A 25,490-nucleotide genomic window follows, 5' to 3' on the forward strand; every position below is an offset into this window, starting at 1 on the left:
AAAGTTAGCTTTTTAAAAATTCCTGTTTTTTCTATTTTGTCATTTGGGCTGCTGAGCAAAGAAACATACAGTAATTCTGCTGCATTAACATCTGAGCCAAAGCCTATTGTAGTTGAATGAAAAGTCTCTTGGTAACTTAAACAGCACAGAAGCTTCTGGAACAAGATACTCATGTGTTTTAAAAATATCACCCTAAATTCAGCATTGGAAGGAAAATCATCCACACTGTGAATATAGTCCCAAGGATCCCCAATGAAAAGAAAGACTTTTATTACAGTTTGAACATTTCTTTTGGGGAAAGGATATATTCTACTGCATTATTTTCAAACTGAGAATTTTTATTGTAAGCAAATTTGCCATATGGAGGAGTAGGAGCTATAATGTGATTATTTTGCCTCTGGAAAGGCCCAGTACTTGTAGTCATATAACACACTGCAAATAGCAAATTGTTCAGTGCTCCATATGTTGGGGAAATTCTCTCCTCTTTCTTTTAGCATTATCACATATTTGAAGATTTTTAATGACTTTTGTGAAACACAAATTGTTATCAGGAAATAATAATATAGAGCACAGAAGTGGTTTTTTTCTGCTTTTACTCAAAGCACCTAGCAAAAATATCATCCATGTTTGGTTTTTTAAATTTCAGGCACTGGGTATAAAAGGGATTGATATCCTGTCACTTAGCTCCTTTGAAGCCTCTTCTCTGTCACCCAAAGAAATAAAAGAAAGGAGCAATAGGAAAAAGAGAAATAAGTCATTGGGGAGAGAAGAAAATGAAGAAGGAGAAGAACTTCCAAAGTCACAGCTCCCAGACAGTCAACGAAAGTTGGTAATCTATTATCTGAATCTGAGATCCTTACAGCTTTTCTAATTTTAATTTAAAACTAATGGCTTGAAAGCATAAACAAAACCCAATTACAAACACAGATCACTCTTAAGTCTTTAAATAAACAAATGTTGCGATAAAGAAGAATTAGATAAAAAAATTAATTTGAAAAGGAAGTATTATAGATGGAGCATGAAAGCAAAGTTCAAATAGTTAAATAAAGTTTCTATAGCAAAGAGAAATAAAAAGAAGTGAATGACTACCAGGACTTAGCTTTTATATTGTCATTCTCTGTGCAAAATTTCATACTTAAAATGTAAGTATAAAATGTAAGTATTATCTCAAAAATATCTGGTACAGCTTATAAAATTTTATTATCTGCTGTTGAGAATCTAAACTCAATCCTTCCCAAAAATCTAAATCAAACAAGAGTTTTGTACTAGCAGTGGCTGACAGTAAATGTTACAAAGCTCCAATAATTTACAGCTTCCCCATAACAGATTTTCTCTGTTATGCTGCTACCTCTGTTTTGCTTTTCCTGGGCTTCCAGTCTCTCCTGGGCCAAAGTTGTATTATCTGCCATTAAGAATCTAAATGTAATCCTTGCCAGAAAATCTAAATCAAATAAGAGTTTTGGACTTGCACTGGTTGACAGTAAACGTTACAAAGCTCTAACAATTTACAGCTTCCCCAGATTTTCTCTGTGATGTTACGCTGCTCTCTCTGTTTTGCTTTTCCTGGGCTTCCAGTCTCTCCTGGGCCTGGTGTACGGCCCCAGCTCCAGCCAGGCCAAGCGCCGGCTGAGCCATGGGAGCATCTTCAACTTCCAAAGCCCCGCCGTGGAGGGGGACTCGGGAGCGGATCCGGGTGACGAGGACACGGCGGGCGCCAGGGGACACAAGCCCCGCTGCTGGTCCCTGTCGGGGGCGCGGATGGGAAGGCGCCCCAGCCTGCAGAGCCAGCGGGGCCACAGCTCCCACCCCGCCACCCCGAACTGCAGCAAGGGGGGCGGCCTGGAGGACCACCCTGGGGTGGGTTTGGGGAGCAGCAGGGTGCACAGCCAAGATCCTGTGCCCTCTGAAGGAGCCCTGCTTCCACCGGTCATAGAAGACTCGGGAAAGGGGGATCTGGTGAGGAAAAATAGAATATTTTCAATATATGCTTTATATGGTGCTTTATCAATCTTTGTTGTTGTTGTTGTTGTTGTTGTTGTTGTTTTAAGAGTTTTGCCTTATTGGCAAGCAGTGGTGTGAACTCAAGCTGGTGTGGGAATTTTTCAGTTGTTGGGTTTTTAATAGTCTGATGCTTCCTGAAAATTAGATTTTGCCCTTCCTGTTGTAAACCTTATGTTTCCGCTATTCATTAATTGTACTAACGTAGTTTGAAAGATTCCTAGTGCTGAAATTGCAAGTCACCCTTTTCATCCCAAATGTTGTTCAGGGGTGTAATTTTTAATAATTCCCGTGATTTTTAATTTTTTTTTTTGGTCATAGCCCCTTTAGCATCGTGCAGCATCTTTGCCTGTAAGTTCCCAAATTTCCCCTATTTATCCTTCACCTCTCTCCTATTCCATTAGTCTCTTGAATAATTCCTGGGCCTGTTTCCCCTCATACACTCATTTCCAAGGCTGTGCTTGCCCCATGCTTGCAGGATCCATTCACTGCAGCTCCAGAAGAGAGTAGGACCTTCAATCTCACCATCTATTACATCTTGTAAAAATGTACATTTATTTGGCTGCCTGTCATTGTCCCTATTAACTCTCACAGTTACCCATCATCACATCCTGGCTCATTTCACTCCCGTGCTATGTTCCTAATCGTGTTTATTTCTCTGAGCAGCCAGCTGTGCATGATGAGAGCAGCATGATGCATTTACCTCCTCATCTGTCAGCCGAGTACTTTAATGAGGCTCTTCAGAGACAAAGGGCAGCAAGTGTAGTCAGCATAATTACCAGTGTCTTGGAGGGTAAGTGGTTCCTCATTAAGTTTATTTCAACCCTAAAGTAATGCTGCCATGAAAGAACAAAGCATATTTCTTAAAGGTTAGCAGAGATTTGTGGACGTGTAGTTAGAAATTTCATTGTTAATTTGTACTTCTTATAGAAAAAAAGGTGTTACACAATCTCTCTGTACTGGAACACAGTCTTTGCCTGTTGTAAAAGCTCATTTTGTAGGACAGAGAGTGAAGGGGGTTGGGGTGAGAGTAGGTGGAAAATATTTCTGATCGTCTGACCTGCAGGACTGGGACACTTTTCTTCACCTGATTTCTCTTGTGTCAGTGGCAAAATTCAGAGGATTCACAGGCATGCAGAATTCAACAATTAATAAGATTATGCAAGTAAAATTAGTTGTGACAATTCTTCGATATTGAATACTCAGCCTCACAATTTTATTCCTTTAATTTACCTTCCCAAGGGAATTTTTGGTGGGAGTTAATCAGTGACAGCTATTTTGATGACTGATAGTTTTGTTACAGATCTTGCTGAAAATTTTCAGTTCAAGTTATTCAGGATGAGGAACTTCTGTTTTCTTTTGGCCCTTTTGAGGAGCTGTACCACCAGTTCTTGGACCACAAGCATGGGATTGAACAGGGAGGTAGCTGTGGCAGGAAGGTCCCTTTTCTTAATTTTTTAAAATATTTTTTCCGGGGAGAATCACAGTTGAACACATCCAGTTGAACTTTACCTTGCAGTGTAACTCATCAGAGTTCTGGGTTTTGTAGCACAGTTTCAGCTGTGAACTGGGGTGGAACAGGACTTGTAGCTCTAGAGGAAGACAACAGCTAGACCTGGAGTGAGGACTGAGGCAAAGAGATCACTCTGGAATAACTGGTGTAGGGTACAGATGTAGGTATTGAGCCTGGGGAGAAGAAATGAAAATTAAACAGAGGGAAGAAATAAGGACAGGGCCAATTAGGAAAAGGATATGAGTCAGACCCAGCTCATCTATTTCTGAAAAGCTTCCAGGTCCCTGAAAACCAGATGAGTAATTCCTACTGTGCTTGTATTTAAAGCTAGTTCCAGTCAGTCAGTGAGTCTGCACAGGACTTAAGCTGGGTCAAAAGTATTTTGAAGGGCTAATTAATATTAATGGAGAAGAAAGAAAAGCTATGAGATTTAGATTTGATTAAAAAGATGAAAATGACAAAGACAAAACAGCTTCTGTCCCAAGTTCTACTTGAGGAAAATGGAGATGTGTTCAATTTGCATCAGCTGGGAAATGGTGGGTGTGACCTTTCCCATAGGAAAGGCCAAAGGCCACATTTCAGGCAATTTGGATTTGCCAGAGTAAGAATTCCCATGTCTACCATCAATTCTTTAAACTGCCTTGAGGGTCAAGGGAGACAGAAGGTTTTTGGGTGTTTCACAGGTGTTGTCCCAGACACCCATGTGAGGACGAGGTGGGAAGTGCTGTAGCTGCTCTGTTGTCCTGCAAGAGCATGAGAAGCTGTGGTGAAGGCCCTGCATAACAAATATCTGCATTGCCAGATGATTGTGGTACCAGTCTGAAACAAATAAAACCCTTTCCAAAGGCTTTTGAAGGAAGTGCTCACAAAAGATTTTGGCATTTTCTCTGAATTTTTATTTTCATGTTTTTCAGCTGATGTGAGAACCACATGAATGATAAAAAGTGCAGGGAGGCTCTGTGAGAGATGAGAGATTTCCTTTTCCGTCTCTGCTCTTTTGAATGCTTGAAGTTGTTATTTCACCATCATGCTCAGTGATAACTAATGACAGATTTTCTTTTTCATTTAGAACATGAAGAAGCTCAGCAGAAATGCCCACCACGCCTGAAGAACTTTGCTTTAAAGTATCTAATTTGGGACTGTTGCCCACTTTGGTTGAGAATCAAGGAAAAAGTGGCTGCTTTCATAAAGGATCCTTTTTTTGATCTCACCATCACGGTTTGCATTGTGATGAACACTTTGTTCATGGCACTGGAACACAATAATATGTCACCTACTTTTAAATTCATGCTTAAAATAGGAAACTTGGTAAGCAAGTTCTCAGCTATGTGGGTTTTTATAGAATTAATTAATTGGCTGATGTGTGTTTTCACTCAAAACATAAAAAGTGAAAGTAAAAATTCAAAATTTGCAAATGCTGCATTTATAAACTTTGTTTCTAATACAGACAATTCCCAGATTTTTTTATACACTTTGTCATGCTCCTGAGAAGGCAGAAAAAAAAATCCTCCCATTTTGATTAAAAGTGCATTAGGACTTCATAAACATTTTTATTAACCATGAATGTTATTTGAGGGAAAATGACCTAGAGATGAGATAATTCATGGCTACTTTCAGGCTGATGCTGCCATTTCCTTGTCACAGGTATTTACAGGAATCTTCACTGCAGAAATGATCTTAAAAATCATCGCTCTAGATCCCTATTACTATTTTCAGCAGCCCTGGAATATTTTTGACAGTGTCATTGTCACACTGAGTTTAATTGAACTGAGTTTCCCTAAAAACAAAAGCAAGAAAGAAAGGAAAAAAGGAGGAACCCTGTCAGTTTTACGATCCTTCAGACTGGTAATTCTTCACGCATGCTCAGTTGTATGAAACTTTATCTTGTGAATTTAATAGAGAATACTTCTGCAGCTAGGAGGCAAGAAATTATATTTTTCTTCCCCAATTATTTTTACTTCCTCGTCTTGGCTTTAAAAAACACACTCAAACTCCTTAGTTTATGATGTTAGAGTCAGAGTTTTAGAAGTGTATTTCTTTTGAATTCACTGAGAAATATTCAAAGGAAAAAATATTCCAGAATGGACATGTTATAAAACTGACACAAATAATTAAAAACTAGCACAGGAAATTAGGAAAAAAGTGTCGGGGTACAAACAGAAATAAACAATATTTAAAGAGAGATGTGAAATTATGTTAAGGTATCTACTTCATATACCGCAGACTGATTTAAATTGCTTTATCAAAATATAGACTCTTTTCATAGTGCTACAGCAGCAGTTCCTGAGCTTTTTGTCTTTTGTTTTACATGTAAATTAGGCACCATAATCTACATCAAGAGAATTGCATGGACACCTGCACTTATCAGGGTCTCAAGTTAGTTTGGTCCTTTAAAGGGTGATTAGTTTATGTTTGCAGTGTTGCCCAGCCAAGAGAAAAAAATATCTATAAATACTTTTAAAAAGTATTAATGTGCCACAAATGCTGCATTGCTGGAATAGTTCAGAATATCAGTAATTTTGTTGTTGTAGGTTTTGCATGGTGCAAAGATGAGTTATCTCTACCAATGTCTAACACTATGTTTTATGTTGCTATGCAGCTGAGGGTCTTCAAACTGGCAAAGTCCTGGCCAACTTTAAACACTCTAATTAAAATAATTTGTAACTCCCTGGGAGCACTGAGTAATCTGACCCTCGTCCTGGCAATCATCATTTTCATTTTTGCTATAGTAGGGGTGCAACTTTTTGGGAGAAGTTATGTGTTCAACTGCGCTAAAATAAGCAAAGACTGCAAGCCACGCTGGCACATGAAGGACTTTTTCCATTCATTCCTCGTCATTTTCCGAATTCTGTGTGGAGAATGGATTGAGACCATGTGGGACTGCATGGTGGTTGCTGAACCATCACTGTGCCTTTTTGTCTTTCTGCTGGTCATGGTGATAGGAAATTTAGTGGTAAGTTTTGCCATGTGTTCTTCTCTTTATTCTGTCTGTGGTGGACTCCAGCTAAGGGCTGTTCTGACAACAAAAGGTAGCTCCCCTAAAAACAGGAGGAAAATTTACCTATGTATGTTATAGTCTGTGAAATCCTCTTTTTCCTTTCACTTTTGGGCCATTGTCTGTATTTTCCCATTTTGTGAGCTTTGCTCACAGCACCACTTGACCTTTCCATGTGGCAATGTGATGAGAAACACCTTTGCAGTAAATACACCACAGGCAGTAAGTTCCTCCACATCTTGGGATTTGGATGTAAATATTCAGTGAGGCTTATGGCTCACCTGCTTGAATTAATTAGGCCAAGTGCTTAAGTCCCTCTCTAAATCAATTTTATTTATTTTATTAAGACCTCATGCAAGTACTGCATTCTTTATCAGCAAATGGCAGAAACTTTAGTGCTACCACAGAAATCAGGATTATTTTTAGGCATCTCAAAGTACATTTATATCCAAGAGCTAGATCTTGCAATAGCATAACCTACAGAGCCTCAACACACTATGCTGGGACACAAGGGACAGCCTACCTTCCTTGGTCCTGAGCTGTCCTTTCTTGATGCCCAAATCATAAATATCTTCTTTAAGTAACTTTGTTCCCTATGTCCTTCATTCATAAGCCAAGCTGCTCTTAATTGTAAAAAGAATTCTGAACATATTTAACTCTAGGCAGACCTTTGTGGGAAATCTATGCTCTGTGCCTGAATCCTAAATATGTATTTAATGTCCTGTCTGTTCCACACTGAAAGGACTGATGTCAGTGATGAAATGCTGTGAGGGAGATTTATATCACAATTTCATGTTAACTGTCAAGCAATGAAGTGTTTAGCCATCACTTTTTGTCCAGGCTTTCTCATGGTCCAAGGAAGCAGAGAGGTATCCTGGACTGAGATTTATTCCAGCCTGAAGCCAATACCTAAGACAGATGGGATGAATTGATCTCTGGAGAGCTGATATTCTTCACTGCCTGTGGTCCTTGGATGGCTCAGGGGTGTTATCTGCCCAGTTCTGCCATGACAAAAATTAAGATACACAGATCCCATTAGTAACCAAAATACTAGTGAAAAAATTAAATTCTCCCATTCCCTTAGAAACAAACAACAACAACAACAAAAGAAAAAACAAACAAACAAACAAAAACCCCAACAAATTGAGGTTTAAAAATTCCTTTATTTGAAGGTACTTAAAAATGAAACAGTCAAGCTTCTCTTGGTTTTGATTTTTGTGATAATGTGGGAGATGTGTGGAAATTCCTGGGCCTGAATCTGATCTCACAGAATTTTGGAAGTAGCTCCACAGAGGCCTGATTTAGTTCTAATTTGAAGAATGAAGAGATAATTATTAAAATGAGAGGACATGAGTCAATGTTACTGCTTTAACCTTTGAAAAGTTACTTTCAAGAAATAATGCATTTGGCACACAGATCTGTTTTCTGTTGTAGTTTAAATTACATTTTTTGAGAAAAGAGGAATGGGAGCATTGAAATTTCTGACAGAGAAGTTGATTTCATCAATCACAATGTGATCAGTTGCTGCCATTTCCTTATCACTTTGTTTTGGTTTACTCGGGAGAGACAACTTTGGTAGCGTCTGTGTTCTTCAAAGTTAGAATTCAGATTTTCTAATGCTTGTCTCCGGACTTTAGTTTATTTTTTTTTTTATTATGTCAATTGCTTTCAGGTTCTCAACCTTTTCATTGCACTGCTGCTGAGTTCCTTCAGTGCTGACAGTCTCCAGACAACAGAGGATGATGGAGAGATGAACAACCTTCGGATTGCCTTCGCTCGGATCCGCAGGGGATTCCACTTTGTCAAGAGCGTGACGTGGGATGCCTGCTGCAGGAAGCTCAGGCACATAAAGAAAGTGCACAAGAAGAAAATCAAACTGACTGCACAGAACTCACTTGGGTTCAAGAGTGAAGGGCCAAAGAGTTATAAACAGAATTACAATAATGAATGGATTGAGAAAAACAGGGACAAGTGCCCAGGTCTTGAAGATTTTGTTAGAGACCCCAACGTATTTGTTTGTGTCCCTATTGCTGAGGCAGAGAATACAAGTGAGGGCTTTGAAGATGATGATAAACTGAGCACATTTACTGACACAGACTGCAGCAAACAGGTAATGGATGTCTTCATTTGTGTTGGAACAGTAGAATTGTGGAGAGAGGTGAAGGGAGGGATGTGCAGGAGAAGAGTCTCTAGCAGAACAGGGTGGGAGATGTTGATCTATTTCCAGAGAATTACAAAGTTCTGAACTAGAGCCAAAAGTAAAAATATTTACAGCAAGGGTAAATCATCACTTGGAGCCTTTTAAAATCAACATTCCTTCATGGTTTTAGAAGAAAATTTTTGCAGGAATTCTAGCTGACATGCTGTGGTGAACACAGGTAACTGTGGCAGTCCTTGGTGAACTTGTATTTTTAATGTAAATATTTATGCATGATGTCAACTGTTTTTGCTATTATTTGCACAAAAGAGCAAAAATACTGTGTTCTGCATAGAGAACATTATCATGGATTCAGAATATGACTTGATTGCTCTAATCCTTACTTGGTGTTTTTCCTCCCTGTCTGTAATATGTAATAATTATTAGAAGTGGATGGGATTAAGTATGGAGTGCCTCTACTAAAGACATATTTCTGATACTACATCATATATTTACCCTATTTCTTTGTGGTCTATTAATTTTTCAGTTCTGTTTCAATCATAGTTGTCATTCTGGTATCACAATTTCCTATATTAAATTTCCCTCTTAATTTCTATGTAAGAATTCTCATTTAGGTTTTAAATAGACCACTAAAATGCCTTCATTTGCTCTGCTGGGGAAACGTTCTGTCCTTAGGTAAAATCAGAGACTCAAAATGATCCTTTCTTATAACCTTGTCTGGAGATTCCCACTTTTAATGAAATTTATAGCTTATTGGTTTTTCCCCTCTGACTTGTACACTCCCTAAAAAGGCAAAAGAAAACCCCTCTAATCCACAGATTAATTTCAGGATGAAAATCACCTGAGGCAAAGGGGAGACAGAGCAAAAAATTCAGGCAGCTCGAGTAAAGGATCTGGATTTTCCTCTGAAGAATTCAGTGTGCTTTACCTAGGAAAGGACAGGAAGAGTGAACTCTCATCACCAGAAGAAAAAGAGGTAACATTTTTTATTTTTCAGTGATGTTACTTTTCCAATACTGGTCAAACAAAAGCATATTTCTGTTCAGATATTTATTTTTATAAAATAGTCTCTGATACCTTCCTTTCATTAAATTCTGACTCTACAAAAAAGGAGGATTAAAAAAAAAGAAGAATTAAAGAGAGATAAGTTTCCATGTGGAAAATTCCATCAAGTCTGCCTGTGTCCTAAGTTTCTTGGATTCAAGAAACATAATGCTTGAAATTAGTTTCTCTCTCTGTCATTAAAGATCATTTTTACGAGTTTACAGTGATATTAAAATAATTTTGAATGCAGAATACATTCAAAGAAGTAAAAACCAGCATTATGGAAATATGAAAGAACAAAAGCATAAACTAAGCAATGGCTAACAAATTGCTGACTCATAATATTGTCTTTGCTTTAATGGGTAGCAAAAAGCTTTGTAACTGAAGAATACAGGGTGTGATTCCAATTTCTGCTTCCTAAATATTATCATGGGTGCTCAGTTCCTGGCATAATAACTGATTTATTTTTCTGGGTCTCCTGTGTGAATGCATCTTTCCATGATTTCATGGCTTTAACCCAGGTAATTTCTCCTGTTTTGAGAACTACATTAATTAATATGCAATTTAAAAGCTCTTCAGTTTCCCAGCTGTTTAGGCAGTTACATCTGGTTCATGTAGATAGATATTGTAATTATAGAGCTTGGGCCTCTATTTGAATGCATCTGTTGGTACTTCTAAGCTTATGTCTTTTAAAATCAAAAAGTTTTTTCCATTACCAACAATACTTGTAATATTAGTACATACCAAAGCTTTAATTTTGAGTTTTAGTTGTTCACAGATTAATTTATTCATTTGGACCCGAATTAGAAAGAATCAGTAACTGATATTGCTGTGCTTGGTAGTTGGACAGTGTCAGCTCTTCTGAAGTCAGCACAGTGGATCTGGCAAATTCTGAAGATCTTTTAAAACAGATTCCAGAACTTTCTGAAGACTTAAAAACTCCAGAACAATGTTTTCCAGAAGGTAAGACTCTCATGGTTTCACTATTGGGAAGTGAGAAGAGTAAGAAATCAACTTGTTTCTCTGGTGATGCTGAGCCAGCAGGGTCAGATTATTTTCAGTTAATTTTAGTTATCTGAAAAAAAAGCTAAATAGTTGTCCCTATCTAGTCAACACAGAGACTGAGACACCTGAAAAATAAAACCCTTTCCTCTAAAAGCTTGTTGCTTCCAAGAGGGACATGGGCAATGGCACAGACCCCATTCTGAAAAATAGGATTGTGAGGTGAGATGAATTTCCCTCAGTTCAACACAACCAAGTCACTCTGGGGGTTTGACATAAGAGAAGTGTGTGGGATCAGGTCTCATGTGGCAGTGGTCATCTGGCACATCAGATTTATTAATACTTTGCAGCAGTAAAAGTATTCCTTGAATAACATTTCATGAACAATCTCAAACAAAGGAGTGAAATAAGCAAAATAAGCTGCTAAGATGAATTGAATTTCTATAGGGTGATGATTAGAGAATCATAGAATGACTTGGGTTGGGAAGGACCTTAAATATCATCCAATATTCTTTTCAAATCATCAGACAATATCTAGCTTGGCAAGTTGTTCTAGGAGATGTTCAGTGCTTTTATGATTTCTTCCTCTGCTAATATATAACAATGCTGGCTCTCACATTAATCCTGACAAATTTGGTGGCTTTCTGTGCTGGGGTTACAGCATCTCATCTCTGGTTTCCAAAAAGTGTGCAGAAACTGAGAAGGACTTTTGTAACATCAAGACTTCTTCCTACGGCCTTGAAGTTTTGTGTGCTCCAACAGCATGTCAGTGAAAGCCTGTCCAGTGTCTCAGAAATGTCTTGAAATGTCACATTCACGGTCTCTGAAAATATTCCTTCGCCCAGGATTTTTCTCCTGGCAAGCTGAGAAGCCTCAGAGAAAAGGAAAACAATTCTTATCTCATTTGCTTCTCCTGTGTTGTGCTCATGTGGAATGTGTTTGGAGATTGTTCGCCCACAGGGGATTGTTCCATTGCATTCTGCTGGGAGTTGTTTTCACTCAATGGCCAATTGGGGCCAAACTGTGTCAGGACTCTGGAGAGAGTCAGGAGTTTTCATTATTATCTTTTTAGCCTTCTGTAAGTATCCTTTCTGTATTCTTTAGTATAGTATAGTATAGCATTCTTTAATGTAATATGGTGTCATATAGTAATCAATTAACCTTCTAAGAACATGGAGTCAGATGTATAATTCCTGCCTTTGTTGGGGCATTCCCTGCAAATACAATATTGAAGCAATGAAAAGTTGTCCAAAGGGGCTCTACCTACTGTATAGGAGCTACAAGGCAAATTAACTAGATGTATCCCAATTCTTTTTTCTCTTGGTAAAACAGGGAAAACCAACAAGGATGCAGTAACTGTGACCATTGACTTTGTCCTATCCCCAGAAGTTTCCTGGCCATGTCTTCACATCCACCGGCCTTCCTTCCATGCACTCATTGCTGTCTCTCACTTTCAGGTTGTGCTCGGTACTTCCACTGTTGCCTGGGTTGTGCTGCAAAGTTTGGAGGAGAAACCTGGTGGAATCTGAGAAAAACCTGCTACCAGATTGTAGAACATTCTTGGTTTGAGTCCTTTATCGTGTTCATGATTCTTCTGAGCAGTGGAGCCCTGGTTGGTGTAGCACAGTTTCATGTATTCATGAAGGATTTTTTTTGCTTTAATTTGCACCCAGAGAAGTTGCTTTTACCAAAAAACAAACTGAGTATCTTTGAACTCATAAAGAGGAAAGAGTCTTCAAATAGCAGTCATTTATTCATCATTTTAATTATTGCAAATCCATTATTGATATTATTAAAAATTATAAGAGAGTGTGAGCTAAGCTAAGAATACATGAATCTCAAAAGCTGTTTCTCTTCTGGGTGTATACTGGATTTTACTCAGGAAGTTATGTCACAATTGTGAAATATTAAGGACATTTTATACCATTAAAACAAACAAGTGACTCTTAATACCTGGGGAAAAAAAAGCTTAGTTCTCTTCAACATATAAACTTTATTAGATAAATTTCTAAAAATATGTATATATTTTTATCCTGCCCTCCCAGGATTTCATTGTGCAGGAAGGATGCATCCACAGGGCTGTTTTATATAGAGAAAAAGAAAGAGAAGGCACAGGGAGAGTAACACTTTTATCAGCTGGCATAGATTTGAGTAACAAATGGTGTTCAGATCTGTATTAAAGCAAATTGAATGATGAAGGGGATTCAGTGTTGCTTAACTTAAATGTCCAAGGTTAATTTCTGATTTTTGCCATTTATCTATATCTATTATGATTTCAGGCTTTTGAAGACATCCATATACATAAGAGAGAAAGAATTCAAGCGATATTGGGATTTCTTGACAAAATGTTCACTTTCATCTTCATTCTGGAGATGCTCCTGAAGTGGGTGGCTTATGGCTTCAAGAAGTATTTCACCAATGCCTGGTGCTGGCTGGACTTCCTCATTGTAGATGTGAGTTCTGCCCTTGCTGTTCCTACATAGCATTAGCAGCAGAATCCCTGATTATTTTCTGGATGTAAATTTCAGACCTTAACCCCTGTAGCAATGGTGTCAGGATATTGTGCTCCAGGCACAGAAAACATGGTTTTGTTTGTTAGTTGGGTTTTTTTTAACAGAAATAAAGGAAACAGATGACAGGATGTTGTTAATGCATTTCCTTTGTCTTCCCACTCAGGTCTCTCTGATAAACCTCTTTGGCAGTACCTTTGGGCCCATGAAATCTCTCAGGACTCTGCGAGCTCTGAGACCCCTGAGAGCACTGTCACGGTTTGAGGGAATGAGGGTAAGACTGATTGCAAACCAAAGCTTGCCAGAACTGATGAGCACATAACAGGTTTGTGACTCATCACTGTGTCTTGTGAAGTTCACATCTTCACCCTGAGCTCAGCTTAGGAACTATATAATAAATTTTTAAAGAGACCCTTGGTTGAGCTCTTCTGTACTTGGGCATTCCTTATAGACTTTCCTGGAGTGAGTGATCCAAGTGCTGCTGAAATTCAAACTGGCCTAGGTGGAACTTTGTTCCATTGCTGCTCAGACATTCTTGTGTTCCTGTCTTACTGAGATAGGCAAAAACAGAGAATAAGAACTGTGAGCACAATTATAATTTTTGAAATCTGATAGCAAGCTAAGTCAAGGAAAGAGTCACTTCAATTTTGAAAGATTTTACTGGATTGATTTACAAAAACTGGAGCCTATTAAAAAGTACTTTGCTCAAATTATTGTTTCAAATAGAGTTCTTTCAGAAAACAAAAGTGTTTGTCTGTAGAACATTAGATTTTCTTTTCCCATCAAAAGATCACATTTATTTATTATTTTTTTATTCTGGAAATGTGACTGAAAACTCTGTGGTTGGAATCTTGGCACTGTGAAGACAGAGAGAAATGTCATTATATTAATTAGCAGAATGTATCAAACTTTCCATGTGTGGAGTAAATTTTGATATTGAAACAGGTAATGTCATACTTTGTCTTGCTATGAAGAATGTGTGTGGCACAGTCTCCAAAAAACCTTCACAGAGCCTTTGAATTTTTCTGCTGGTCCATCAAATCTTTCTTTGCTACCTCACAGATGAGTTCACTGCCTTCACTGTGAAACTCAAAGAAATGTTCCTACCATTCACTTACCCAGTTTTTTCAAAGCAACCTGTTATGTCTCAGCCTGTATTTAAAATCTGAATGGACACTTTTCTGTGGTTTTACAGCACCCAGCACAGGAAATGTACCTGGCCTATGGTTATAGACCCCAAACACAACCATAATCTACTGAAAATAAATGAAGCAAATTACTAGTGGAGAATTATTACTGGTCCTTTTAGGAACTACTTTTTACAGTCTTAAAAATAGTCCTCTACACAAGTGCTCATGGATGAATACTTCAGAAGTTTTATGTTAATAAAGTCTAGAACAAAGAGACAAATTGACTATGTCCTATTCCAAAAATAAGGGAAATTTAAAAAACAAAAAAAAAAAAAAACCCCAGGGTGGGCTTGCATTTTAGTAGTGGTAAGATCTCACAGCAGGCTAAGAAGTATCAACTATTGCTTTGAAAGCCTAATAGATACTAAAGATATTGTTCAAGGTCCCCCTGCCAGCTGTGACTACTGTGACTATTTACATAGAATACATCATGTTTCTGTTTGCAGAGATGACTGAGTGACTGCTTACAGATACCTGGGCTCATCCTTTTTTCTGAAGCATATATTTCCTCTCCCTTTTCATCCAAGGTTGTGGTCAATGCCCTCTTGGGAGCCATCCCCTCCATCATGAATGTTCTGCTCGTCTGCCTCATCTTCTGGCTCATCTTCAGCATCATGGGAGTGAACCTCTTTGCTGGGAAGTTTGGGAAATGTGTCAATATGACAGATGAAAATTCCGTATTAGATAACAACATTAAGAACAAAACAGACTGTGAGATGTATAACAACACTGGGAAAATATTCTGGGTCAATGTTAAAGTCAATTTTGATAATGTTGGCTCTGGCTATCTGGCTCTTCTTCAGGTGGTAAGTGCTGCTTGTCCTCAGTAGCCAGCCCTTGTCAGATGGGCTTGACCTTTTGGCAATTCCTAACTCATCTCTGAGGGTGATGCAGGGAGTGAAATATCCTGCAGCTTGCTCCCCCCTTGTAGCTGGCTGTTCATGCACACAAATGGGAAAAGGGGGACAGATGAGACCCTGCCCTGATTTTCCAGATGATAAAGGAACATCTGGTGGGCAAGTGCTGTTGCAGCCTCCAGCACTTTCATGATCCTGAGAGCTGGAGTCCATCTCAGAAGGAATTCTGGGGCAAATAGTGACCTTTCCTGTCAGAATGTGGATTTATTCAGGCATGAGGGTTGCATGGCCTTTAGTGCCATGCTGCTGAAGGTTTGCTCTGTCAGAATCCTAGGATAAAGTGTTCTGTCTCCCCCTTGAGAGCTTTCATATCCTAAAGAGGCTGAGAATGCCACAACAGCAGCGGCCAGAGCTGGGTGCATTGTGCCTGTGAACACAGGAAAGGCTCTTGCTGCAGTCATTGTCATTTGGATATAGCAAATTATGTGAAGACTTTCATGGTCAAAGTTCAACACATTTTCCATGATCTCTCATTCCAGGCAACATTTAAGGGTTGGATGGATATCATGTATGCAGCAGTAGATTCACGAGAGGTAAGTCATTTCATTTAAACCGTATTTTTTGAGAATGCTGCTCCTTTCTGCAAATGCAGTATTCATTTTGCACTTCCACATCTGCTGTTTGTCAGTGCTAAATACTACCAGTAATTATTTTTTGTCAGATGATGTAAACATTTAATCTGCAAATGACTCATCGTATCCTAAAGCTCCTCTGTTGCAACAGGGAAAGTGTTTCAGCTCTAGATCCAAAGTGGTATGACTTAGGAAGGAAAGAAATTGAAATGTAGAGGATGCCTTAATTTCATCAGGACCTCAAAGGAATGAAAGAATTTTTAAAGTATTTTCATATTATAATATTAGCAGTATTATATATGGATATAGAAATTATATATCAAAATAGGAAAATACTAATAATAGTACTTTACTAATAATACTAATAATAGTATTTTCATATTTTGATAAGTTTTTGTGTGTGTGTTTTGAGGTTTTTATTCCTTGTTCTTCGATTTGAAAAGTTATTTTTTCTTCTCCCAATTTTGTTTTTATTAATAATAGCCATCCACAGAAGTTTTTTGCTCACAAGATAAAAAAGAGCAACAACATATCTAAGCCAATAATTTTATTGGCAAGAGCTTGGAATTTGACTTCTAAATAGTTTGTTTGATTTTTCATGTACTGAAAATTTACAGCTCCTGTTCTTATTGGAAGGAACTGAACTGATGCTTCTGCAATGCCTGTGGAAATCATGTCAAGAATATTCAAACAAAATTTTGTGTTATGCACTGTTAGTATTTTTAAATTATACCACTTTTGTCACAATTAGCAGTAAGGCTGTAAATCTTAGTTCCTCATGGAATCAATTTTTGAGAGGAGCTTCAACAGGAAAATTATTCTCAATGGGCCCATGCTGCTGTTTTGTTGTTTCTCAAGTCTCTTCTCATTCTTGCAGAAAGATGATCAGCCAGACATGGAGCACAATCTCTATATGTATCTCTACTTTGTGAACTTCATCATCTTTGGGTCTTTTTTCACCCTGAACCTCTTTGTTGGTGTAATCATTGACAACTTCAACCAGCAAAAGAAAAAGATAAGTGTATAGAGAACAAGGTCCTATCCATGGAACCTAAAACTTCTATTGGCATTTACCAGAGCATTAATAATTAAATTACAAGAAATAACTTTCTCCTTTCTTTTTCCCTGTAACCTGAACACCTAGATCTTCCCCAGACATTTCAAAGCCTCTTAAAATTTCACTCTTTTTGGGGAATTCAGGATGACAGGAGACTCGTTATTTACAAAGTGGTCTGCTACAGGTGCTCTGATGAGTGATTTGGATATTCAGCAAGCCCAGCACAAAAGCCCAGGGAAAGATTTGATCCTGTCCATGTTTTTTGTTTGCATGCCTTTTGGGTGAGCTGAGTTTCACACCAAGACTTCTACTCTGTGAATGGCTGGTTTGTGTCACTGATTTTATGGACACAGTTACATGAAATGAAATAAGAGCCAGTAACAGCAAGGTGTAAGAAAGGAAGGAATGCCAGTTTCCAGAATTTTAGACATTTTAAGTGCAGTAATTTTGCTCTTCACCAAATAACAGTGACATTTCTTTGTATACTTAGGTGGGGAAGATATCTTTATGACAGAAGAACAGAAAAAATACTACAATGCAATGAAAAAGTTGGGATCCAAGAAACCTCAAAAACCCATTCCAAGACCCTTGGTAAACTGAATTCTTCACTGGAAAAATGCATTGCAAAAATGCAGTTTAATTCACTGGGAAGTGTATATATTTATATATTGCAGATAAAATATTCTTATTGTCTTTACACTGGCTTTATAGCACTCACACAGTGCTATAAAGCCAGTTCCACTCCAAAAATTGACTCTATTATTTTACAGGTTAAATATTATTAAGTTCTCTGCCTAAATATTATTGGGTTTTATATTCTCTTTGGAACTGATAAAATTCAGGATGGGAAGGGATTTTTAATGTCATTTTTGTACTCTGCCTTTCTCCAATTTCTCCGACTTTATTGCAGCTGAGAGACTTTGTGATATAAAAATTGGAAATGTTGGAAACATGTGGATGGGTGCTCCTTATTTTCATAACTGATGTCAGAAGTATTCTTTTTCCCTTCTAGAACAGATACCAAGGTTTCCTTTTCAACATTGTAACATCCCAGATGTTTGATGTTGTCATCATGGGTCTCATCTGCCTCAATATGGTCACAATGATGGTGGAAACCTATGAGCAAAGTGAAACGAAGACAAACGTCCTCAGCAAAATCAATATACTCTTTGTTACCATCTTTACTGCAGAATGTGTGCTGAAATTGCTGGCTCTGAGGCAGTACTATTTCTCAAATGCCTGGAACATATTTGATTTAGTTGTTGTTATTATGTCACTTCTTGGTAAGTAAAATTGTCTTTAAAATTCTTTACTATATCAATTGTTGTTCTTTTTAGAAAGAAAAAAAATAGTTAAAATTTATAAACTGCAAATAGTCATTGAAATGTAAGTCCTAATACTATAAGGTCTTAAGGAAAAAATAGGCAAGCCCCTTCAATATTATATTAAATAATACTAAATGAGATTCAAAACAATTATTTAGAAAAAAATGTGTCTATATTTATAATGGTTCTTCAGGTTTTTTTTCCTTATCTGAAATACAGAATGAATCACTCATCATAGCAATATCACATTACATGATAATTTCCATTGTCACAGATTTAGTACAAACTAAGAAATATTCAGTCAGATCAATTATTGGGTTTTGTCATCTGTGTTCTTGACAGATGACTGAAATATATAGAAAAATAGGAATACTGGAATTGGATTATAGCCTGTAGAATTCAGGCATTGCTGACTGACAATAAGGGTTCTCACTTTGTAACACAATAGAAAAGATCAAATAGAAAAATGTATTAGTTTTTACTTGAAGGGATTGCAATGGAAGAATGGGGTAAAGAGCTCTGTTGCAAATTTGAGCTTCCTGCCAATTTAACTATTCCCAGGGCAAGCAACAAGCATTTAGGGCAAGGATATTTCACTTCTTTACTATGACTTCTGTCTAGGGTAAGTAAGATTTCAGTAAGACTATGGCTCTTCCTTGAGAAATTAGGATTCTTGACTGTAAATACAGAAAAATTTATCCAAAACAGCTGCACTTAGAAAAGACAAGCCACTTCTAGTGCTACTAGGTGTCATTTATTTCATTCAAACAAAGAAAAAAAATCACATCCGTGTGTAGCTCTGTCCCTGAATGAACCAAAAGCCACTGTAGAGAGGTATGCACATCTTCTATGTTCATCACTCTGTTGGCTTCTACATATCATGCCTATATCATCTAAATGACAATGCATTATATCTTGTTTTCTTAGTTTAGCTTTGTAGTGTCAGTATTTGAAGACAAATGTAGAAGGTCACTTGAATATGCTGAAATAGTCATGCAACCAGAGTCAAAGAAAACCTTCAGTCATCAAGTGTCAACTGATACAGATACTTATAGTTGTGCACCAGAAGTTCCTTGTTATCTTCTGTGCAACAGGGACTGTCCTCTGATGGCTGAAGAACCTAGTTCATAATTGCTGATTTCAACAACTATTATTTCAATTCAGCTTCTCCAAAAAGTTATTCTGGTAGGGCTTAGCAAACACACATCAGATATTTTTGAGCTGTGAATATATTATCATTCCAGCCTCTTTACTAGTTAAGGAAAAATATGATATTCTAATGAGTTGCTATCCTCTCCTTTTCAGCCTTACTGCTTTCCAGCATTGGACAAGCCCTTGAACATTTCTTACCACCCACACTCTTCAGGGTCATTCGTTTGGCCCGGATTGGCCGGATCCTGAGACTCATCCGGGGAGCCAAAGGAATTCGAACTCTGCTCTTTGCCTTAATGATGTCCCTTCCTGCTCTGTTCAACATTGGCCTCTTGCTGTTTCTGGTCATGTTCATTTATGCCATTTTTGGCATGGCTAACTTTGCCTATGTGAAGATGGAAGGTGGCATTGATGACATGTTCAACTTCCAAACCTTTGCTAACAGCATGCTCTGTCTCTTCCAAATCACCACGTCAGCTGGCTGGGATGGTCTTCTCAGTCCTATTTTAAACACTGGGCCACCATTCTGTGATCCAAACATAAATGGTACAGTGGGTGAATGTGGTAAACCTGCCATAGGTATTATTTATTTTGTAAGTTACATCATTATATCTTTTCTCATTGTTGTAAACATGTACATAGCCGTTATTCTGGAGAACTTCAATGCTGCCACTGAGGAAAGTGCAGAGCCTTTAGGGGAAGATGACTTTGATATCTTTTATGAAATCTGGGAGAAATTTGATCCTGAGGCAACTCAGTTCATAACTTTCTCTGCACTTTCAGACTTTGCAGATGCTCTACCCAAGCCCTTGTGTGTTCCAAAACCAAACAAAGTTGAACTCACAGCAATGGACCTGCCTGTGGTCAGTGGGGACAAGATACACTGCTTGGATATCTTGTTTGCTTTCACCAAGAGGGTGTTGGGAGATTCTGGGGACCTGGATACTCTGAAAGTACAAATGGAGGAGAAATTCATGGCTGCCAATCCATCAAAACAATCCTATGAGCCAATATCCACTACGCTCAGCCTCAGGCAAGAGGAAGAGTCGGCCACGGTGATCCAGCGTGCCTACAGGAGCCACCTGCTCCAGCGCTCCCTCAAACAGGCTTCCTACCTGTACCAGCACAGAACTGGCAGCTCTGACACTCTGGGAGAGTCTGCTCCAGAAAAAGAAGGACTCATTGCATCTATGATGCGTGCAAATTATGGTAGGAGTCCTAACAGGTCTGAAACCTCGTCCTCAGTGTCCATCCCTCCGTCGTATGACAGCATCGCAAGAGAGAGTAGTGGCAATCTCGTGGTTGAGAATGCAGAAATAATGGGCAATCAACAATCTCCAGACATTAAGTAGTTAATTGGTGGCAAAGCTGTTAAGAATATTTTTAAATTTTCACAGAAGATGATATTGTAAATACATGTCAGCAGAGGCGGCCTCCCTATGAAACCAGGTCTGCTGATGGTGATCAGTTAATTGTGGCAGCTGAGAATCGTGGCCTTTGGTTCTGCTGTGTTCAGTTTTCTTCAATATTTTCCTATTCAGAGAAAGGTTTTGGGTCTGTTTGATCAATGGCATCTCACTGCAAAGCAGGTCCCACAGTACCTGGGTGCTGTGATATGTTCACGGCAGTGACAGGCAACCTCAGCTGGTATTTCCCCTGTACAGGAAGCAGAGAAAAGTCCAAGCACCAATGGATCTATTGGAGAACAGAAAATGAATGTCAATATGAGTATAAATTGAGGAATGGAAAGGAGCTAAAATTTATTCCATTCCTAATTGCTACTATCATCATAAATAGTAAATTGCTGATGATTTTTTAAATCTTTTTTTTTTATGTTTGGGGACAGATGTGCCACAAACACAGATCCTGCATGATCCACAGGTATTCCACAGTGTAGTGGACTTCTTCCCATATGATCGATTTACAGAATAAACCATGGCATGTATGTTATTATAGTTGTGCTACTGAAGTTAAATGAAATAATAAATACAACTCTTAGTATTACAGAAGTCATATTGAGCAGAGAAAAACCTTCTTTATGTTGTGCCTGTGAGGATTATTTTTTTTAACCCAGTTTCCTCTGGCAGTGAGGTGAAGGCAGCTGTACCATCAATCACCCCATAAAAATTTGTGTTTATTGAATACTTTCCTCACACTTCTCCTAACAGCTGAGTTTTGTGTTCACACAAAATCATGCCATTCTTGACAATGTGGCAGAGAAGAGAAACACAAATAACATTGAATGGAAATTGGTAATATCACTTCAGCCACTCCCTTGGACACCAGAAACCAAGGCTGGTGAGCTCCACATGGGACCCATCAGAGGTGTCCTTGGTTGTGGTGATGAACATCATCCATGGCCATGGATGTGTCCCTTTGGAGGTAGGAGCCTTTCTCCCTCCTGCCTGTGTTTCCCTGATGGGAGAACCAGCTTTCTTTCTCCTGCAAAGGCTAGAATAAACCAAATTATGGGTAATATAGGCAATTAGGAAATCTGGGTTGACGTACTTGGGTCTGGGGTTAACAAACCTAAGGATGTAATCACAAATTCTAAAATTTCACTTCTCATGGAACTACGTGTGCAGATGGGCTCTCGTGGTTTCTCATCTCACCACATTTTCCTTATGAAGTCCTTTATCTTCATGTCCTTATACTTCTCAGAAAAACACATGCCCAAACACTACTTACTCTTTTGTCCTTTGTGCATTTACTTTGGAGATCCAGCTGATGCACTTTGCTGTCTAAGGACTGTTGTGTTTCCCTTTGTCACGTACTAGGTGTAGTCACAAATTACCCCAGACATGTTAATTTCTTATGTACACTAACATCTTTAGGATGCTTTTTATTTTTCTTAGTTGCAGGGTTGAAGCTCTGTGATCACTGTTGGGTTTGGCAGGTTCTGGCAAGGCTCAGGTGAGCTTTTCCCTCCACACTGATTTCAGCCAGAAAAGAACCCAGTGATTGAGTGGGACCTGCTATGCACTTGTTTGCAACTTGCAGCAAGTTTTCTTCTCTCTTGAATGCCCCTTCTCTCTTATGTCTTGTGTTGCTTTCTTCTTCTGTCCTTTCCAACTCTTCAGATTGTGAGCTTTTTGGGCAGAAATTCTCTTCTACTACGGATGGTAAATTACTTCTAATAACGAGAGTTTGTTTTCAGGTAATATTGTCTGAAGACTGATGCAAATAAATAATATTTATAGTACCTTTTAGTTTCATCTGTGGCATTCCCTTAACTTCTCCCTAGCCATTCCTGAAATGGTAGCACCTTTAATTAGTTTTGACTAATACTCCCTCAGATTTTAATGTAGATGCACAGTGCACCAAAAAAGTCAACAGCTCTGTGCCTTTCGGCCCCAGGGGCTGTAGTCCTTCAAATAAAAAATAAATCTAACAACTATGAAAGAATTAATGAAAATAAATGTATTTATTTGGCTAAAATTATTTTTAACCACTTTCACATTATATAAACAACCCCAGCTGAGGAGCTGACTCCATGGCACTGGTGGGATGGTGTTTCCCAGCTCCAGCCTGTTCAGTGTGAGCTTCCCAAGATGTGCAGGATGCATTGAGGAGCAGTAATGAGCCACATGCATCATTCTCATGGATTTTGGGAATCTTTGGATTCCCAAGATGTGCAGGATGCATTGAGGAGCAGTTATGAGCCACATGCATCATTCTCATGGATTTGGGTGTGCACTGAAATCAGCCCTGGTATCACATCCTCCCAGGAGACTGTATTAAACACATCCATACATAAATGTGGTGTGACTCATCTTTGCCAGTTTGTGTACCAGGAAGAAGTATTTTTTTATTGTAAGGGCATTTGATTGATGGTCACAATAAATACAAGCATCATTGACGTCCTTCTCTCTGGAAAGGCCACCCTGAAACAGAGCCAGAGCTCCACCAATGCAGGAGATCAGATGCCAAAGTTCATTTGGTACCCTAAGTGAATTGTCTGTTGGTGTAAGAAATGATAAACACCATCTAGAGTGAATTTTACCTTCTGCAGAAACTCTGAGTAAAGGTGATACTATTTTAGGGGAGACAGTTTCCTTGCCATGTTCTTTAGTCACAGAATCAAAGAATGGGTTGGCTTGGAAGGGACCTAAAGACCATCCTGTCCCACCCCCTGCCATGGGCAGGGACACCTTCCACTATCCCAGGATGCTCCAAGCCCTGTCCAACCTGGCCTTGGACACTTCCAGGGATGGAGCAGCCACTGCTGCTCTGGGCACCCTGTGCCAGGGAATCACCATCCTGTTAGAAAAACATCTTATGTCAAAGATGAACCTACCCTCTTCCAGTCTAAAACCCTGATAAAAAGTCTCCCCCCATCTTTCTTATAAACCCTCTTTATGTAATGAAAGGCCACAAGAAAATCTTCTAAGCCACAAGGAGGCCCCAACCATTTGGGAGATAAAATTCTGAATATAAGCATGGCAGTTAGAAAATGTGCTCTTAGAAATAAATAAACTTCCAAATCCTGCTGGTTCACCTCTGAGCCTCTTAATTTTGGATTCTACTGAAGTCCTTACAAACATCGTGCTTTTCTGTCGTGGCAGTGTGATATACAGCCTTATTTCCAGATTAATTGCTTTCCTTTTTTGGTCATTCAGAGCAATATTTCATTTGATTTTAGTCATTATTTAACCCAGGCTGCATTATCAGCTTGGTCTCTTCAACAGTTACATCTTCCATAAACTATATATCACTTAAAATTTTACTCCAAATTATTGCCTTTTTAAAGAGATTAATAATACAGACAAAAAAAGAAATTGAGGCCTGAGAGCTTTTCCCTTTGTCAACCCACAAGAAACACAAGCTCAACAATATGATGTATCAGTTTGTTCCTTTGATAGTGATGTGGAGCAATAAATATATGAATGAATGACATGAGAACTCAAGAACATCTGTACCTCTCTGTAGTGGGCTTCATTTTACCACCTAAAACACACATATTTTTCACATAGGAAATTAAAGTAATGGGAAAACCTTGAATAATTGCAAACCAGTCAAAAGTGTTAGGGGGGTAGGGGAAAAAAAAAGAAACTAATGAATAAAAAGCTCCTCAGCAATATTTTCTTCAGGATCTGTAGCAAAGGCTAAACTGACTTTATCATCAAGACTATCATTAATGGAATAATTTAGTTCAGTGTTTCTCAGCTCTTGGGCAGATTGATGGAGCTGCATGAAACTCCACCTGTGCTTGAAAGAAAGACAACATTTTTTCCTTCTGTTCACCAGAGATCTTTGCAATTCAACAGTTGTGAATTAAAACTAGATCATGTGCTGGGAAGCAATGCTAGGATGAATGATAATGTGTGATATGAGAAGTTTAGTGTTTTCAGCCTAGAAATAACAGCTGAGAGGACGCATCGTAACTCTCAGTAAAGAAAGCAGGTGGGACAATATGAGGAAAGGAGAAAAATGTTTAAAAGACAAACTGAATAGTCAGGGGAAAATTAACTGGTAAATTTGAGGTGGTTTCTGTTCTTTAGAGGATTGATGATTTTAGCAAAAACTTTATTTTAGCAGAAGCAGAGAAGCCAGTTTGACTGGAAGGTAAATAGTTACACGTGTTTTCAAGGTGTTATGTGCCACAGCAATTTCAAGGGGGTCTGTGATCCAGCAGGCCCCTTAGCTCCTGCTCAAAACTATCTGAATTTAATAAAATTAAGACTGGGATCTACATCTGGACAGGGAAACTTGTTGAATGCTTCCTCCTAGTGGTTTTCGATCAAAATGACATTTTCAATGTTAAAAAAAAAAAAAGAAAAGTGGGGCCTCTGCCTGAAGTATAGAGAGTGAAACCTGAACAAATAAACAACTGTTAATACTGAAAAAGTATTAGCAGGAAGTAGAGAGCTTAGAGGGAGGGGGAGGAGGGTTGTGCTTAAAGAAAGCTGCAGTTTAAAGGTAAGAAAACAAAATGAGTGAGAATTTCCAGTGTAAAAGAGAATGAGATCATGGATAGAAAGCTGAAACAGTAATAAGTAAATCATTGGCTACATAAGAAAGAAGAAAAAGTAAAGATGTGATCTTGGTTTAAAATGG

The 25,490-nt window shown here is 38.4% G+C and overlaps 1 protein-coding gene across 1 annotated transcript in view; it reads left to right on the forward strand.

Annotated features, from left to right (window-relative positions):
• The window catches only part of LOC103813058 (sodium channel protein type 5 subunit alpha-like), a 33,792-nt gene extending 12,722 nt beyond the window's left edge, over nt 1-21,070 (forward strand). The window contains exons 10-27 of the mRNA XM_030234337.2: nt 647-829; nt 1,576-1,956; nt 2,662-2,791; nt 4,581-4,819; nt 5,156-5,356; nt 6,111-6,464; nt 8,179-8,616; nt 9,494-9,640; nt 10,551-10,671; nt 12,168-12,322; nt 12,990-13,163; nt 13,387-13,494; nt 14,938-15,216; nt 15,807-15,860; nt 16,777-16,918; nt 17,447-17,547; nt 17,969-18,239; nt 19,587-21,070. Of these exons, the coding sequence (XP_030090197.2) occupies nt 647-829; nt 1,576-1,956; nt 2,662-2,791; nt 4,581-4,819; nt 5,156-5,356; nt 6,111-6,464; nt 8,179-8,616; nt 9,494-9,640; nt 10,551-10,671; nt 12,168-12,322; nt 12,990-13,163; nt 13,387-13,494; nt 14,938-15,216; nt 15,807-15,860; nt 16,777-16,918; nt 17,447-17,547; nt 17,969-18,239; nt 19,587-20,785 (4,677 nt within the window). The 3' untranslated portion in view covers nt 20,786-21,070. The remainder of the gene's footprint in view (nt 1-646; nt 830-1,575; nt 1,957-2,661; nt 2,792-4,580; nt 4,820-5,155; nt 5,357-6,110; nt 6,465-8,178; nt 8,617-9,493; nt 9,641-10,550; nt 10,672-12,167; nt 12,323-12,989; nt 13,164-13,386; nt 13,495-14,937; nt 15,217-15,806; nt 15,861-16,776; nt 16,919-17,446; nt 17,548-17,968; nt 18,240-19,586) is intronic.
• Nucleotides 21,071-25,490: the final 4,420 nt, after the last annotated feature.

This window comes from Serinus canaria, chromosome 2, assembly GCF_022539315.1.
Source record: "Serinus canaria isolate serCan28SL12 chromosome 2, serCan2020, whole genome shotgun sequence".
NCBI classification, from domain to species: domain Eukaryota; kingdom Metazoa; phylum Chordata; class Aves; order Passeriformes; family Fringillidae; genus Serinus; species Serinus canaria.